At 42.1% G+C, this 16,965-nt stretch overlaps 1 protein-coding gene across 5 annotated transcripts in view; it reads left to right on the plus strand.

The window, feature by feature from the left end:
• The window catches only part of ZDHHC8 (zinc finger DHHC-type palmitoyltransferase 8), a 112,457-nt gene that overhangs the window by 43,239 nt on the left and 52,253 nt on the right, over positions 1-16,965 (plus strand). The window contains exons 2-4 of one of the 5 annotated variants that reach the window (XM_038151953.1): positions 14,798-14,854; positions 14,943-14,970; positions 15,486-15,740. The exons of 3 other annotated variants lie outside the window; for them this stretch is intronic. In XM_038151953.1, coding sequence (XP_038007881.1) covers positions 15,739-15,740 — 2 coding nt within the window. In that variant the 5' untranslated portion in view covers positions 14,798-14,854; positions 14,943-14,970; positions 15,486-15,738. Of the gene's footprint in view, positions 1-14,797; positions 14,855-14,942; positions 14,971-15,485; positions 15,741-16,965 lie in introns of those variants that run through there. One more of the 5 variants, XM_038151952.1, reaches the window with a different exon arrangement.

Below are 16,965 nucleotides of genomic sequence, written 5' to 3' on the forward strand. Positions count from 1 at the left end.
CCCATTGTGTCAAGAGTCCTTTAGCATCTCCTCAGGATTACTTCTTGCTGTTTATAATTGTCACTTCCCAACAGAAAGCATCTTTAAAGCCTCCTATAGAAACCTTTTAGTTTCAACACAGATTTTTTTCATGGTGGCTTCTTTTCTGCCACCTTCAATTTTCCAATGCAAATTTGAAAATTTGGATACTGTGATTTGAACGTAATACATCAGTGGTGCCACGGAATCACATCCTGACTTTCTGTTTCCTTATTTCCGAAGGCTGAAGGCTCTGTGAGTCATTTATTCATTGTGCTGTGGCAGTGGCTGCTCCTGAGTCACTCACCTGCCAGGATGCTGAAGTTCTTTAAGACATCCTCTTTGCTGGAGCAGTTGCCTCTGCTCTGTGTTACCAGAGGTGAGGCTCTGTCTCTGGCTTTGCCTGTTTTAACCGATGTCGACTGAATATGTGCACATTTTTCTTTCTTCTTTATACTTTTATTTTTTATTTCATTCTGCCAATCTATGTGTTAGCAGAACATTTCTTCCAAGGAACTGGTTATATCTAGACTTCAGCATTTTTAAGTATCTGCATGAGCATTTGACTAACTCTGATAAATGCAAAACCAAACTAAAGCAATTTCATTCCCCAGTGATTTTATACTGTCAACTACTTTGAGATCTGTCAGTTAGCCAGCCCTTAATCCATTTAGCATGTGCTTTATTGACACGAGCCAAATTTGTAGTCAGAATATCATGTGGTGTAAGTCACGTGCCTTGAAAGTCTTAAGTACTCAATCAACTCTACCAGCCAAATATGTGATTTCAAATTCTGAAATCAGGTTTGTTTGAATATTGGTATCATAAACACCTTGAGATTGCCATTAGTTGCATTCCTGCCCTTTAATAGAAACCTCTGCAAATTTTTCAGTTTTAGTCCCGCAGTGGTTTGGGACCAATGAGGTTCCAGTGGCCAAGGCATGGAGTTAGCAGTCATTTCTTCTGGGAGCCGAGGAGAATTGCATCCAGTGAGATTTACATTTTAAAAGGAACTCATTACAGGCTGAGTATTGGTTTATGCTGTTAAAAACTGCAAACAGACTGGAAAATTTGGAGCTGATATATTAAGTGTTGGGTGAGGAAAGTGTTTCAAATAGATCACAGGCTGCTGGCTTCCATCAAGGCATTGGTGACTCTTGTAATTGTGCTTCGGTGTTCCTAGTGCCTGTCAGAGGTCAGCATCTCTGAGAACAACAGTGTTTGTACTTGATGTCTTTGTTTATGCTTTGATTCACAAGTCTAGTTTCTTCTTGTGTTTTCTTCCGTGGAAAGAGATGCTGTTAATTAATGTTCCCAGATAGGAATGCCCATCACAGTTTAGCTAAACGTAGTATGCACTTCTTAATAAGAATGCTGATCACAGTTCAGCTAAAATTAACATGCATTTCTTAAATCTTAGAGCTCCTTGAGTGGAGAAACTGGCCTGGCCTTGTAACCAAAAATTAAACTGGGGTTACTGCAGATTCAGCTTGATCTCTTGCTTTAGATTCTCGAGTTCAGTGGCTGTTGCAGCAGCTTCCCAGGACCCAGTATCTTGGGAAGAGGATCTCACTGTTAACATCACACACTGAGGGTTTGGGAGGAGAGGTAGAGCTGATTTGTTGAGATAACTTTTCTGCTTGAAAGATAATATTGAGGAAGTTTCAGAATATTCTAAGGGCTACCCTCTTTGCAAATTTATATCACTTTACTGTAATTTCAAAAGAAGAATCTGTTGCATTGTGGGAACAACGTCATGGAGTTTAAAATCAAGTCTATTTTAGTTTTGCATAAATCCATCCTTACTAATCTTAATCTGCCTTTACTAATCTTGCCAACCTTCTGCAAAATTGGAAAAGGCTGGTTCGAAATCAAAATGGTGCAAACTCGAGTCAAAACCCTCTTTCTGAAGCCAGCTGGTGTGCAGTCAGCATCCTATATGTGCTTCTGATGGAGCTTCTGATAACTTGAATTATCCATGACTGATGTCTTTATCACAGCCTCCATGCTGTAAGGTGAGGGAAAGCCATCTGCTCACAGCAGGATTAATCCAATTGATGGCCCATGAACACAAGCTGCTGCTTCATGGATCTGCCTCTCTGAGTGATGGGAGAGGCCGTTGCTGTCATATCACTGGAGAGACAGACATGTGGCTCACTGCACTTGAAAAAAGTCCCCCAGGATGCCCAAGCTTTGTTTTCTACATCAGCAGCAAAAGAAACACTTGTTCAGGGTGTTCTCACCTACGGCTTGTACCTCAAGAAAACAAGACTGGAACTAAACCCCATAGTATGCTCAGTATTATCTCAAAACTGAACCATGGATTAAAACCTACTTTGTTTAAGGAGTATAATAAATATTCATTTTGGGGAAATGGCAGTCAGAAGACTTAAGTCAGCAGAAGACTTAAATGCAAAAAAAATACTTTGTGATTTCTTCTTTTTCCTTTTAGTTGCTTTGAGCTTTTCCTTTAGGCTTTCATTATTAACAATGAAATAGCAAACCTGCTCAAGGGCGGAATTGTGCTCTGAGAATCCTAAGTGTGGTTATAAAAACAATTTTTTTCCTCCATAGTATACCAGATAGCTTAAATTTTAACCCTGTAAAGCAGGATCCATGAACTGGCCCATATGAATTTTTGCTGATAAGGCTTTGAATTAATCCCATTTTGTACAGACCTGTGGTTGCAGAAGCTTAAGGAAATTCATCACAGTTACAGATTGTTTTCCAAGTAATATCCTCATGGACTATGAAGCCTATCATTTTATGATAAATGCATAAAGGTTTTGCTTAACTTCATTTTTGAGCCACTCCATCTCTAATCTCCGTTGCTCAGTTTTTAAGCAGGCTTTGGCAGCCTGGCTGAACCTACAGTAGTGCTGACATTGAAATTGCACAGTACCAGGTGGGGGGAGGGACATGAGAGGAGGTTCACTGTAGACACAGCTTGGATTTTTCCTCCCCTTTGATACAGCTGAAACTCTTACTTCCTGCACAGACAAGCAGTCAGCGTGATTTTTGAATATTTGGGTAGAGGATAATATACAGCAAAGTAATTCCACTGTAATCCCTAAAGATGGGATAACAAATAACATCCCTGCTGTACAGGCAGCTAGAATTATTCAGAAAGTGTAAAGGGGCTTTAATGTCGTGAGGAGCTGCCTGTAAAGGGTGCTTTTGAGTAGGCACATCTGTAACTTTGCAAATGAAATCAGAGGCAGGCACAGACGAGGCTGCTGGGTTGTTTGCTGTGCTGAGGAGGTGACTAAGCATCTGCAGCTGCTGGCAGGTGAGCTCAGAGATGCAGGTGGGGCTTCCAAGGCCGCTCTGCAGAACAGGCCTTTGCTCACAGTGATGGAGGCATTGTTACCACTGCTCGTTCCAGAATAATCACTGTTGAGATTACAGCTTAAGTAAATATTTTCCTTTATATTAGCGTTATTATCTTTAACCTGCCTAGGTAAGGGGGAATGACAGTAGTTCTGGGAAGAGCTGTTGTGGGGAACTGGCTCTCAGGTATTCGGTTCAGGGCTGTTCTGCTCTGTGGGGCTGTGCCAGGGCTGAAACGGGGGCAGCAGGGGGATATTCGGGCCAGGATTTAAGCTGCCACTGCCAAAATCTGGGCCAAAGCATGAATGGCTTTGATAATCAACATTTCCATTTTAGGCGTGGTTCCCTCTTGCTTACTGTAGCAGCAGATACTAAAGTTTGAATTTCTGCAGGTTGAACTATTTTGAGATAACTGCAAAGGGGAAGGATTGTGTGAAGAGATACTGATATACTGTTCTTGTTTGTGAGTATGCCTGAGGAGGGAACTATCCAAACATTTTTTGTTATCTGTGGTCTGTAACATGAATTTGCATTACATATCTGTCTGTGAGGCAGATGACAAGCTTTTACTAAAAAAAAAAACCCTAAAACCCGCCCCCCCCTCCTCCAGATCTTTAATCTGTCTGATTGTAGCATCCATCCAAGGTAGTGTTTGTTAAAAGTGATTGTTAGTTGTACAGGAGTGTATTGGCCTGTTCCTTTTTTCCTGGTTTGGGTTTTACAGCCTGTAGTGTGGTGTTAAGCTCTGGCAGCATGGGAAGCGAGGAGGGTGTTGGCAGGCAGGAGCTCCATTCAGTTTCAGATAGCCCAAACCCCCACCCCAGGTTTATTTATCTTTCTACAGGCTTGTTCATATTTCTACAGGTTTCTGTCCATTTCCTTACTTCTTACTGTCATTTAAGTTATTGTATTTATGCTATGTAGGCTTATATGACAAATAGCAATGAAATGAAGTTATGCCCATGTGGGTGCTGTTAATTTCAGTTATAGTCACTGAAAGGCTATGAAAAAATTTAAAGGCTTGGGGTTTGTTTGTTTGTTTTTTCCCCTAAGAAGGTATAAATGAAAAGTGTACCTTCTAAACAGATGGATGTGTGAATGATGAGGAGGTAATCTGATCTATAAATATAAATGGAATTTTGTCTACTGGCTTCAGGCCAAGAAGCAATAGGTTTAAAAATAATTTTAAATCAAAAATCCCTGCTTTAACTTGAAAGTAGTTTTTCCTCTGAACAGAGTATTTCACAGTGAATGACCAGAGAGGCTCTTGATGAGAATTGCTGTTTGACTGAGGAGCTCTGTGAGGCATGCAGATCTGGAAGTCGCAGCATGCTATTCAACCCTTGTTGCCAAAGTTCTGCAGGCCAAATTATTCCCAGTATGACACCTAAAAAACTTAATCTGTGTTGATATGTATTTCCTCTTACAGAGCTCTTTTGCAACTATGAATTCAGCTGTGCTGGGTCCACCTAGCCCTATATCCTGTCTGTGACTGTAGACAGTAGCAGTTGCCTGAAAAGGAGTGTTGGAACAAGCCAGATGAGATGCTTGGCCAAAATACTGTCCCTGATTCCCACAACTGCAGTCCAGAGTGCTCTTAAATCAGCAGTGGTGCCTTCTTTGCACAGTGTCAGGCAAGGATCGCAGAGTGTGTTGTGTGTTGCAGAGAGTGCGCTGGCGGCGCAGCTCGTGCCAGGGCTGGGGCTGCCAGCTTTTGGCTCCTTGTGTGGAGGAGTCAGGAGATCCAGCCCCAGCTGTCTCCATGGAGAAGCTGTGCTGGTCCCCAGCTGGGGAGGGACAAGTCTGCTCAGGTGAGCGTGTGGCTCCTTCGTCACCAGCAGGGCCTGGGCAGCAGTCCAACACCACAGCTACTAGGAACAGGCCTGGGAAGGGAGTTTGCTTTCCTGAGCTCAAGCAATGTTATGCTTTGGGCATAACTGAAGAATAATAGGTTCTTAGTCTAAATAATTGTTGTAAGAAAGCTAAATAAGTTAAGAACACCTGTATCAAAAACTATTCAGCTGAAGCGGAGAGTTGAAATATGCTTAGGAAAAGCCTCCTCAGATAAAATAAAGGGCAGCAGATGTTATTAGGATCTGTTTTACTATCACAGAAGTGCTGATCCCAACTCTCCATTGCATTTCTTTGCCGGTGCTTTTCTTCTGGGGAAGGCAGTGAGGGTCACATGAACTGTGCTTCCTGCTAACAGCCCCACTGTTGAAAACTTAAGAGAGCTTTTCAATTTGCAGGCTTCTGGTGAAAGGCTCTGATCTGCGTTACACAATCGAGCCTCAGTTCGTGCGTGTCGGAGGCCGGTAGCTGGTAACATGTGGGCAGCTCCAGTCTGCCTCTGAAAGGTTTTGTTCAGTGTGTGCCTCTGCTCGGCCCCATCAGGCCCTTGCTTTTCAAAATGTTAAGTGCTCAGCTTTGCTCCAGTACATTATCTCACAAATCTTCTATTGTTTGGCCCTTTTCTGAAGAGCACATTATGTGTGGTGGCACAAACCAGGCTAAGCTGTGTCTGCAGTGTATGCAAAGGTGCTCTGGGCTGGAGCTGGTGCCACCCACCACTGGGTGGTTGGGTTGGGGGTGCTTTAAACTTGTTCTTCTTGGCCTAAACTTGTCAATGAAAGCATAAAGTCCTATGGCTTTGTTCACTGGGGACAAGCAGTGACAGGTACATAATGTTCCTATTCTTGGAGTTGTCAGATGGAAGGGAGCTAATATGATAACCCATAATACTTCTGTGATCTTGAGAGATAGCTGTGCTTATGCATCTGATTTCCACTGGAGAGGGTTGGAATAAAGTAAAACAATTCCTGTTAAGGCTCAAATCCAGCCTAGCCAAGCTGCAGAGTTTTCATCAAAGGCAGGAAACAGATGGATGGGCACAGCTGCAGGAGGAGCTGCACCTTCTCTGGAAAAACTACCCAGGCATGTGCTACAAGCAGGGACACCAGGACAGAACTGCTGTTCTGCACAGGCCCTCAGCTCCGTGCTAGTGGATGGATGGTCCCACAGCCCCTGCAGCTCAGGGAGATGCCATTTTGGGGAGGAACCTGCCTGGCATTTCTCCCAGCTCTGTACACTTGCCTGTTTCCAGGATTTGCTCACTGTAGTAGAAGAAAAATGCATCAAAGACTTATTTATGTTTCCAAGTAGCATTACCTCCTTTGCAGCAGCACCTCATTGCCCTGTGTCCCTGCTGAATTCTCCATTTTGGAGTGGACAGTTGTGTGATAAAGAGTTCTTGTACCTTGGTGGGCTCACAGAGGCAACCAGAGAATCCTCTGGGATTCAACACGCTGGGGTGTTGTTTCTTATGTTCTTTGTGAGGCAGAAAAGAAAAGAAGGTCCAGCACCACGTCCCTGGTGTGTGCCCAGCCACTCACCCAGAGCCATTCTGACAGGCAGTCATTGCTCCTGTGAAAAATGACTCTGTGCATGTTCTTTATCTGGCACCTTCAGGCCTTGACTCCTCCTCTTTACTTGGAAGGTGCAAATATTTACATCTCTTCCAGAACAAATCTGTGTTATTGTTATTTAGAAGGTTTCTTTTCTTAAGCAGTTTAGCTTTTTTCTTCTTTTGTGTCGTTTTTGCCAAAATCAAAGATTTTTCCAAGCAAGAAGCCTATGTAAGCGCAACTGTGGTAGTGGGGAGAACTTTTCTTAGCATGCTTTCCCTTTTCTAAAGACAAAAGAGCCTTATTGAAATGTGCTTCCTTTCTGACTGCTAATGGCTTTTCCTTCCTTCCTCCTTGAAATGATCTTAACATTCTCCCATCCTGTTGGGTATAAATTTCAGCCTGGACTGTTTTCCCTGTAGAGGTGTTGAGTCACTGGCCTTGAATGGGAACCTGTGATGAGGCAGGGAGAAGAGAGGGCTTGGGAAGAAAGAGTTTTTCCAGCAGTTTGGTGGTACATGGAATGAATTTAAAAAAAAAAAACAAGGGTAAGGGGCTGTTCATTTTAGCTTGGGGCTGCTCATATACTCTTTTCCTCGTTTTATTTCTGGATGCTTTCTGATGATGCATCTGGATAAATTCCAGGATATAATACACAAAATACATAAAGGAAGAGCTGGTTCCTGCTCAATAACAATATTCCATTTTAAGCTGTCTCAGGTTAAAGGAGAAAAAATATGATGCCATATCACTCAAATCCATTTGTCTCCTGGAGGATTGATGCTGAAATCTTGTTTCAAAGGCTCTGTGTGGGAATTACGTCCTGAAGCCTGGATATTCTCCAAGGCTTAATTAAGCTTATTCATAGAAACCCTAAACTTTATGAACTGGACAGCAGATCTCTAAATTTGGCTCTAAGTGCAGAGAGGGTATTGTTTCTGCACACTCTGATTAGCAGCACTGAGCACAGACATACATTTTGGAATAATTAGTAAAATGGACAGGAATTAAATACAGCTTCCTATCTGTATTTTTCTCTCTTAAGTAAGGTTGTATTCTGTGTGGTGTTGGGTTGTGTCATGTGGGATGTATCTTCTCTCTCTGTCTTCCATCCAGAAATTCTTTCTGATCTAAAGTCCACAGTGGCAGATTTGAGACAAAAATCTGCATCTCCTCCCATATCTTCTTGCTCTGCAAGATGCAGAAAACAAGGATGAGCAATACCATTAAACCAGCAAGAGTAAGGTTAGGTTAGTGCCTCTCAGAGAAATCTGAACCCAAATATCTTTGTTGCTACTATTATCTATGCTTTGGAGGTTTCTTTTGCCCTTTTTTCCTCCCCCAAGCAATATGGCTGAGAAATTAACTTCTAAAATCAAGACTCAAATTATTATTGTAATTACTGTAAGGTATCTGAGCTTGTGTGAAAGCAAATTATTGTTCAGTTGGCTTAAGCAAAAAAGGGTGGGTTTTTTGTTTGATAGAAAAGGAGGTGAGACTTCAAAACCAGTTGAAACCAATGTGTACTGCTGCTTTCATGGATTCGTTTCATTTGCAGTCCTCCCTCTGGAGAGCCAACAGTGCAAGAGGGTCACAGAAGTGGTTTAGAGGACTTTTTTGGTGGTGTTTGAGGGTTTTTTTAAATTGTTCTGCTTTAATTTCAGATCATTTTATAGGAGATAAGACTCTTCAGCAATACTTCCTTTTTAGAAAGCTGGCATATAGGTGAAACTGAAGGGTTTGCTTGGGGTTTTTTAAGAACTTTACTTTGAAGGAATAGTTCCTTATTTTTTGGTATTACTTAGGTTTTATTAGGATCAGGATATTTTTTTACAACTATTCTCAGAGCATCTTAAGTAAGTGTGAAAAAAGCTGAACAGAAGTATCATTTGGACAGAGCGAGTTGTATGCTTTGCTGTTGTCAGAGTTTTGTCAGTGTTGGGGCAAATAGCAAAATGTCTTCTGTTCAGAATTTTGTCTACCCAGAATTCCACTCAGATTAGTTTTGAAACTTCCTTCTCAAAGGAATTTAAGAAAAAATATCCTATGTGAAATTAAAAAAAATTTTTTGTAGTGTTAACAGATAGAAATGTTGATTGACTTTATTTTTTTAATGTAAGTCATAACATTTAGACATGTAAAAATATAAGTGCTTTTTAAAATGTAAAATAGCTCCATGAGACTGCCTAACTCTCTGTGCATGACATCTCCAGGCTGCTGAAGTACTGTTTGCTTTGTTAGTGAGATGAAACAAGGATTTGAGAATGAAAGACAGTCGTGGTCTGGAGAAGCAATTGTTATCAGTGAAATTTGTCTCTTGGAGAATGAGGCTGTTAGAGCTGGAAACTTTGGCTTTGACATACTGGAGCCCATGTTTCACGCAGATGTGCAGGTCCTGTTCGGATGACCAGGAGTCACTACGGATTTCAGTGAGCTATTTCAGCTGCCATCCTGCTTGAAATCATGCACCTTCCTCCTGTCTGTGCTTAAATAATGAGGAAAGAACCACAGGCTGGAAAGCAGTTTAACTAACCCAGGTTAAAGAGGCTGCAGTTTGGGATAGCTGAGGTCTCCTTACTATGGCAATTGCCTACCTAATATGCAGAGTGTGAGTAAAGTGTCATTACAGCTTTCCCAAGTCTTGCGGCTGCTGACCTGATATTGGAAGATTTTAATCTAACATAGAACAAATCATCATCTTTCATCTCTCTGAAAGCAGCACTATGCTCTGTATCTTTTATGTTTGATCCTTGCAGGCACTTTGAATGTGTATCTTATGCCCAGTATCCTGCTTTTGAATCCGCAGTGCAGTATCATAGCACTCCATCTTTCAGTGAAAGAGCCAGCTGTAGGATGAAGCCTAGGAAAAACCTCGGGGTTACACTCTCTGTCTGAACTGCTTTAGAGATCAACCCAGCTGAATTCTAATTTAGAGAAGAAAGCTTCCCATGCTACATTTGCACTGTAAACATTTAGGGAGGTTTGTAAGAGTTGAAGTGTCCTTTAGGCTGATGGTTCTGTTTTTATGAAAATTTTGTTTGTGAGAGCCCTTGAATACACACTAGGGAGGAAAGAGGTGAATAGAACTAGACCACAGAATTCTGAATCTAGATAACATCATCTATCAGGAGACTAAACTTCGTAATTAAATATTGAACAATTCTATCCAAGCCTTTTCACAGCTTAGGTTTGAAGTTCAGTAGTGTGGTGCTAGCTCATCTTGAATCATATATCCATCAAAAAATTCAAGGTCAAGAAGACTCAGATCTACCAATCAGTTCCTTTTTGGTTGGGAATGCTTGTAAGAAGGCTCTTATTTAGTGTCTGACATTGGAGATTGGAACTGGAGTGGGTGGAGGGATGGAGGTCCTTACAAAAACATCAGACCAAGCAACAAGGCTGCTTCCCTGAGGAAGGACACAATGGTGTTTGGCTGCCAGAGTCCTGGACAACTGCTGGCTGAGCAGTTTCTGAGTGGAGATCAATGCAGGGGATTCCCATTCTGTATCTTTTTATTGAGCACAGTTCTATGGGCAAAAGTAATTTCAGCAAATCTAGGATGATTTGAGTTCTTTCTCTGCCCTTTGGCTTAAGGCTGTAATTATCTGTAAACTGAAAACACCATTGTAAAAATCCAAAATCACAACCCTCTGTAACAGGTCGCCAGCCTGCCCCTAAGGAAGTGGCCATGTGTGAGAGGGACAGGTCTGTCACCTGGGCAGGCAGCAGGGAAGTCTCATCGACTCTTCGGTGAATGGCAGCATCCTGAGATGTCAGGCTCATTAGGGACATGCTGCTAATTTGGTCAGGCAAGGGCTGCCAGGCTGCATTGTGTGGGGTTAAGCAGCGTGAATAGAGCCCCTAAGCAAAGCTGCTGGAATCTGCTTTTGTGTTCCCTTTGGAAGCCTGTCCTCTGCTGTTGGCTTCTTTTCCAGTTCCAAGTGGCCACGTGGAGTTTTGGCACGGTGAGTGCTGTCCGTAGATGAGTTACAGATTGCAGAAGTGATCCAGCTTGTGCTGAGAGGAGTTACCCAGCTTCTCTTCTCAGCTGCTTTTGCATGCATACGCTTAGAATGTCAATTCACTATTTCGTGGGAGTTAATTAGAAATGGATTAAGCCCTTTCTCTTTAAAACCCAATTTGAACTGCTATAGGTATTTTCCTTATCATCCCTGCTCACATGTGCTAGGCACTGCATATATAGCAATTAAAGTTTGCATTTCTTTTCTACCGTCAAAAGGTAACCTTCCTCCCCTTCCCACATGCCATGGAGTCCTGCAGGTGGGCTTGCCGGTCTGTCACTTGTGCCTTCCACACACATTCCAGTCCCTGGAAGAGCTGGGAGGTTGTGGACTGACCCTTTGGACCCAGGAGATTGGTGTTGGGGAAAACATGCCCCCATGCAGCCTGGCTGAGTGGGTGTGCTGGCTCTATGTGTCCCTGGCTGGAGCGATTCCTCATGGGATTGTTGTGAAAGGTTGAGCAAGGAGAAGAGATTGTTTTCATTCTCATAAAGGGAACAACCAGATTGTCTCACTGCTGCCTTTCCCCAGCGTGCGTCAGAATATTGTTAATTTAGGAGTTGGAACCCAGTGGAGGATTTTCTGATTCTCTACCATGTGTTTGCCTTTGTGACTCCAGTTTCTCTCTCATCCTTTGGGGATGTTTTCCCCTGACATTTTCATCCTTACCAGAACTTATTTTTGTTTCTGCCAGAGAAAACACTGAAATTAATAGTTTTTGGTAACCATTTTCTACCTCTTCATCTGATCGATCTGATTTTGTTAAGGCTGAGTCAAATACTCCATTAAGAGTTTCAAATGCTCTCAGAACTGAAGCAGGAAGAGGTTTCCCAGGAGACTGACAGTGTGTGCCTGTGTGGAACAGACTTGGTGGGGATTTGGCCAGTGCAGTTCCCTGGCAGAGCAGCACAGCTCCAGCACTTCTGTCACCAGATACCTGGGCTGGGAATAGACACCTGCTGGGTCAGGTTTTTATCACACTGGGGGCTGCCCTGCCCTCCAGAGACAAGGGGAATTCATGCTGCCTGTTCATGTACAGGGATATTGATGTAATGCAGTGCCCCATTTTGGGAAGCAGTGTTTTTCCAAGGGTGGAAAAATGCTGGCTCTGTGGGAGGGAATACTTCTTGCAAACAAGCACTGAATTTCCTCATTTTACTTTACTAGGGATTTCTTTTAGAAAATAGGGCTGGAGGGGGGAAGTTTGGAATGATTCTGGGAAGCTTTGACTCAGAAAGGGGAGAATGATTCATATTATTACTGTTGTTTATTAAGGAGAACAGACCATGAACCTGATCTTTTACTTATCTTTGGAAACTTAAAGCACTTATGCAGTGACCCCAAAAGAGTTTGTGGGTTTGAACCAAGGTCTTTCAACATAAAAGCTAAATCCCAGCTGTGGGAGCTGGCCCACAACATTTTAAGAAGATTTATTCGTATTACCTTCATACTTGATAAATATTTGAATATCCTCAGTGCATCCCTTCTCTGTTTGTGAAATGGGGCAATAAATAAGTCTTGAAACTTGACCCTTTCTGTGCTGTGACAATGGTCAGTTTATCTCTGGTTGTTGCTGGAGTCTTGATGTAAGAGGTCATTCATTTGAGAGTCAGTCTAGTTTTGATGGGGAGAATTTGATTACTGAGAAAAGCAATTTGTTTAATAGCAACGTTTTTTGTCTTTTTAATTTGGAAATAAACATTTACTTCTCCAAAAATAACTTTGCTGTTAATAATCAAAACCTAAGATAGTCAAAGGTGTACATTAGAAAGAAGGTTTTAAGCTCCATCTTAAGATAATATTGAGAACTGTGAGGTAATTTATGTTTGTGTTTGTATTCTGGTACTATGAAAAAAAGATAAGTGCAATCTAAGCAATGTTTTAATTATATTTGGCAAGAGGATTTAAATAAGGAAAAATCAAAACTTGACACAGTCTGTGTCCCACTTGTAACTTCATTCTTGTACTTCAGAAGGTAGTATAACTTAATCTTTTAGCTAATTCCTTAGGTCAGTTCTTTAAAGAATCAGTCAGACAAGGTTCTGTCTATTTTATGAAAATGGAAAGGCCACACTGTGGCCACACAGTTTTATCTTCTCCACTTGTAGTATCATACTGTACACCCCTAATACTTCTGGTTGTGCTGCCAGTGACTGAGAGTCCGAGAAGTTAAGAGAAAGTTTTAACTTGTAGGTTTTAACTTTTAGAGTTTGAGACTGGAACAAATATCTCCATTATCCTCCTCAAAAATCCTGTTAGCAAAGCAGTCCCATCATATCTAAGTTACTGGCTTGAATATTGCTTCTATTGTCTGTTAAAGTATAGCAGCTTAATCTCAGCAGAGACTGAGAAAGCATGCGAAGACTTTGCTAGCAAGAAAAAATGGATAGAAAGGACAAATTGTCACAGCAAGTATAGAAACTTGAACTTAGACTCTATTTTACTGCACTGGGGAAGGCAGAAGTCCTCAGCTTCCACAACTGAATCAAACACTTCTGACCAACTCAGCATCCATCCCAGAAGGATTTCCTTACAGGCTCAAGAAAACTTGACTTATGTCAATTGGAATAAACACACTGTGCAAAGTTAAGAGATCTCCAAGGCTTTGGATAATCAACAGAAATCTTAATTATGTTCAACCCCAGATAAGAATTTATCAGTAATTACAGGCATTTAGTTGACCTGTAAGCAGTCCTGTGAGTTCACCAAAAAACATTCCTTGGCTCATATCTATTAGTGGAGTTGAAAGTTTTCTTTGCTTAAAGGTCCAAAGTAATGCCGATCACACGGCATGGAAGAGATGTGATAAGGCATGGAAAATCCATCAGTGTTTTCTTCATAAAGCTGCAAAATAAACACATTGAACTCTCCTGTAGTCAGTTTATGCCTGAAATCATCTTGTCCTGTGTCCTGTCAGAGAGTCTGAGTAACTGTTATGGTAGAAATAAGATCCTCTGTCAGGATTGTAAATACCTTCCAAAACTGAAAAACAGAGAGCCATGCACTCGAGCACTGGAGTCTCTGGGTGCCATTACAGGGAGGGGTGTGTAAGAACAAACATATGTCAGACATGTTGTAGAGGTTTCCTCCTACTGGGCTTGGACTTCGTAGCTCACTCAGGTTGCCAGAATTGAACACGGTGCAGAGTTTGTGGCTTTTGTGTCGGATTTCTTAATGCAGTGCCTGATGTACAATACTGCAGCAAAATACAGGGATCTATAGTTACCCTACCACGTGGCCTGGCTCCTGTCCTTGATTTGACCTCTGGAGCTCTCCTAGGCTATCCTCGTCTCCCTCCCCAAATCAGCAATCTCTGCATAAAGAAAACGAACATCAAGATCATTCCCAGCAAGAAGTATTCTCATAATAAGACCAAAAGCTCCATTTCATGGAAACATTTTGTGAGTCAGCATGCTGAAATCCACAGTTCAGGCAGTACATCCCAAAGATCATTATTAAGTAGTGTGGTTAAGAACTGTTTTCCTGGTGACTTTGCTGCTTGGGCAAATCTCTCACAGGTGCAGCCTATTAGGAAGTCCAGACTGCTTCCTATAAACAAGCAAGCCAAAACAATTCAAAGGACAGCAATGATCTCTTGCCTTGCCAGCAGGGAAAGTCCAGGAGAAGACTTGGACTTCAGTAGAAGTAGAATCTGGGCGGGGGGTGGGGGGAGGAAATCCATAGTCTATAATGGGATTTTTTGGAAGGACCCATTTATTCTGTACAAAATTGTCCAGTCAAAAGAGCTGATAAGTTTAAGGAACAAGCAGAAATACCCAAGGAAAAGCTCAGGCAACCCAGCCTGGTTATTGAATTGAATGCAGCCTTCTCTTTGTATGGTACAGGTGGGCCTGAGAAGAGAATTAAGTCATCTGCTATGCAACATGCATACTTTGCCATAGCCAATTTCACCTGCAGCAGCCAAGACTGATTGTTCAAGTGGGGTAACTCCAGCATTTGCAATCTGAGAATGCAGCCCCCTTTTTTCTTTCTTTTTCTTTTTTTTTCCTTTTTTAATTGAAGATGATCAAAAGAACCCAAATTACAGGGACCTTCCTCATCTGAGAGGCACAGAGTTTGGTAAGTAGATCTTTTTGACAATTCCCTTAAGAACACCCCCAACTTCAGCCCGGTGGTTCAACACTGATATGTTCCTCTTTTCTCCTAGGAATGAGAATTCAAGTACTAGCAAGAAGGTAAGCTGTGTAGTGAGTTATTACAAATTTCACATCCATTCCAAAAAGAGTCTTCCTAGAAATCCTTTGAATATGAAATTCAAGTACTGTTTGAAGTCAGTTGTCTTGGAAAATTTTCTGGTCCTTTTTTTCTACCCAGTTCATGTAGAATGTGATAATTTATTCTTTTGTTTCCTTGGCTGAGGGGAATTCAGTGTGTATTTTTGCTTCACCCCACTAGTTTGAGTGATTCATCATGCCTTCCAAAGTGATTACATGTCCATCAATCCAACCACAAACCCGTTTTTGAAAAATCCTTGCTGCTGTTATATGTACTGAATAAATCCCAGCCAGACTACCTCAAATATATGTTTCTGTGACACAATAAAATGATTGCAGGGATTATAGCTCTCTGTAGCTGCAACTGAGAGCTATTTCAACACTGAGCAAATAACCAAACAACCTTCCCATTCCCCACCCCACTCAGCAAAACCACTGCAGAGTTTGTATAACCTGTATTTGATCTTTTTCTGCAGCATCCAGAAGAGTCTGTGGAAGCAGCTACCTGGAGCAGCCCTCTCCCTGTTTTCCACCTGCAGCCTCATGAGCCTTGTCTCCAAATAGCTGCACTGGGCCTTCCTCCTGGCACTGAGTACTCTGCATGTTGTTAAACACTTTCCCATCTGGTTTTGGCTCTGCAATGGATTCCTCCTGAACCCTGAAAGCAGTGAATTCTTTTGAATGAAAATGACCTGACTGAAGCAGAATGCAATTTGAAGAGTCTTCCACATGTTAGTGCTATATCCTGGAAGCCTCCCTTCAGGATTAGGGGTTCCTCAAATGCTTCAATGGCCAGGGCTGGCAGTGCTCTCACAGGCACAGCGCCTCTCAGGTGGCCTCGTTGGCTCTGGTTTTACCTCAGGTTATTTTCACTTCTCTTTCCTCAGGGCTGTCTTTCCTCATCAGCTCCTCTTCTTCCTCTTTTACTCGTGGGTGTTGCTCTTCAAGAGCAAATTCTCATAAACTTACATCGTGGTTGCTTTGGCTCCACATTCTGCTCTTTGTATTTCAGTATTACATTTCACTTGTTATGGTTTATTTTTAATCAAACCATATCACATTACTTTTTGGGCCACAGAAGCGTGTTTGACATGTTTAAGTTGCCACTGTGAGGTTCTTCTCCAAACAGAATTCAAACCATTATGTTGCAATCTGTACCAGAGCCTTTCTAGCAGCTGTGTTTATACAGTTTCTAGTAAAATGGGTCCCTGATTAGGATTTTTGAATAGCTCATTCACTGAGAAAATGGTGTTTTGAACCAGCTAAAGCTATTTTAAAAATTGGGATAATATATGATTAAAAGTTTTGGTTTGAAGAAATCAGTGGCAACACCCTGCCAAATTTTAGGCCCCAAACATCATCACCATTAGTATCGTAAAGATTAAGTTACTGGATTTTAACTGGGCAGGAAGTGGTTTTCTTTTGCTTGTTAAAAAAATTAACTGAAAAGGACATTTGTCACAGATTGAAAATTTTATGTTCAGTCACCCCAAAATTGTTGAAGTTTGGTACATTAGATGAAACTGAAGACAAGTTCTTTTTTTTGGAATTGTCAAGCAACAGTGATTTGAGGGCAACTTGATGTAGAATAGAAGCTGAACATGAGGCAGTTCTGGGGTTGCTCCACAGTTACCAAGACGAGCAGTTTGAAAAACCAAACCCCATCCTCAGCTGAGTGACACTGACACACAGCACAGACTCTGTGTGTTGGGCAGGTGGGTTTTCAGGAGCTCGCCTGCTCCTTCCATGCCAGGCAACCTCCTCAGGAGGATGGAGAAGCAATAGCTGCTGTGGCAGCAGCAGTTTTCTGCAGGGAACCCTGCAGGCTCTTCCTCCCACTGGTGAGGCTGGGGGGAAAAGCTTCCTCATCTTTGCTGTTCCCCACGGTGGAGGTGGCAGCTGCATTCCCACAGTTCTGCAGGTTTGGTTGCTTGTGTTCATGCTGCAAACACTGGC

This window comes from Motacilla alba, chromosome 15 (assembly GCF_015832195.1).
Source record: "Motacilla alba alba isolate MOTALB_02 chromosome 15, Motacilla_alba_V1.0_pri, whole genome shotgun sequence".
In the NCBI taxonomy this organism is placed as follows: Eukaryota; Metazoa; Chordata; class Aves; order Passeriformes; family Motacillidae; genus Motacilla; species Motacilla alba.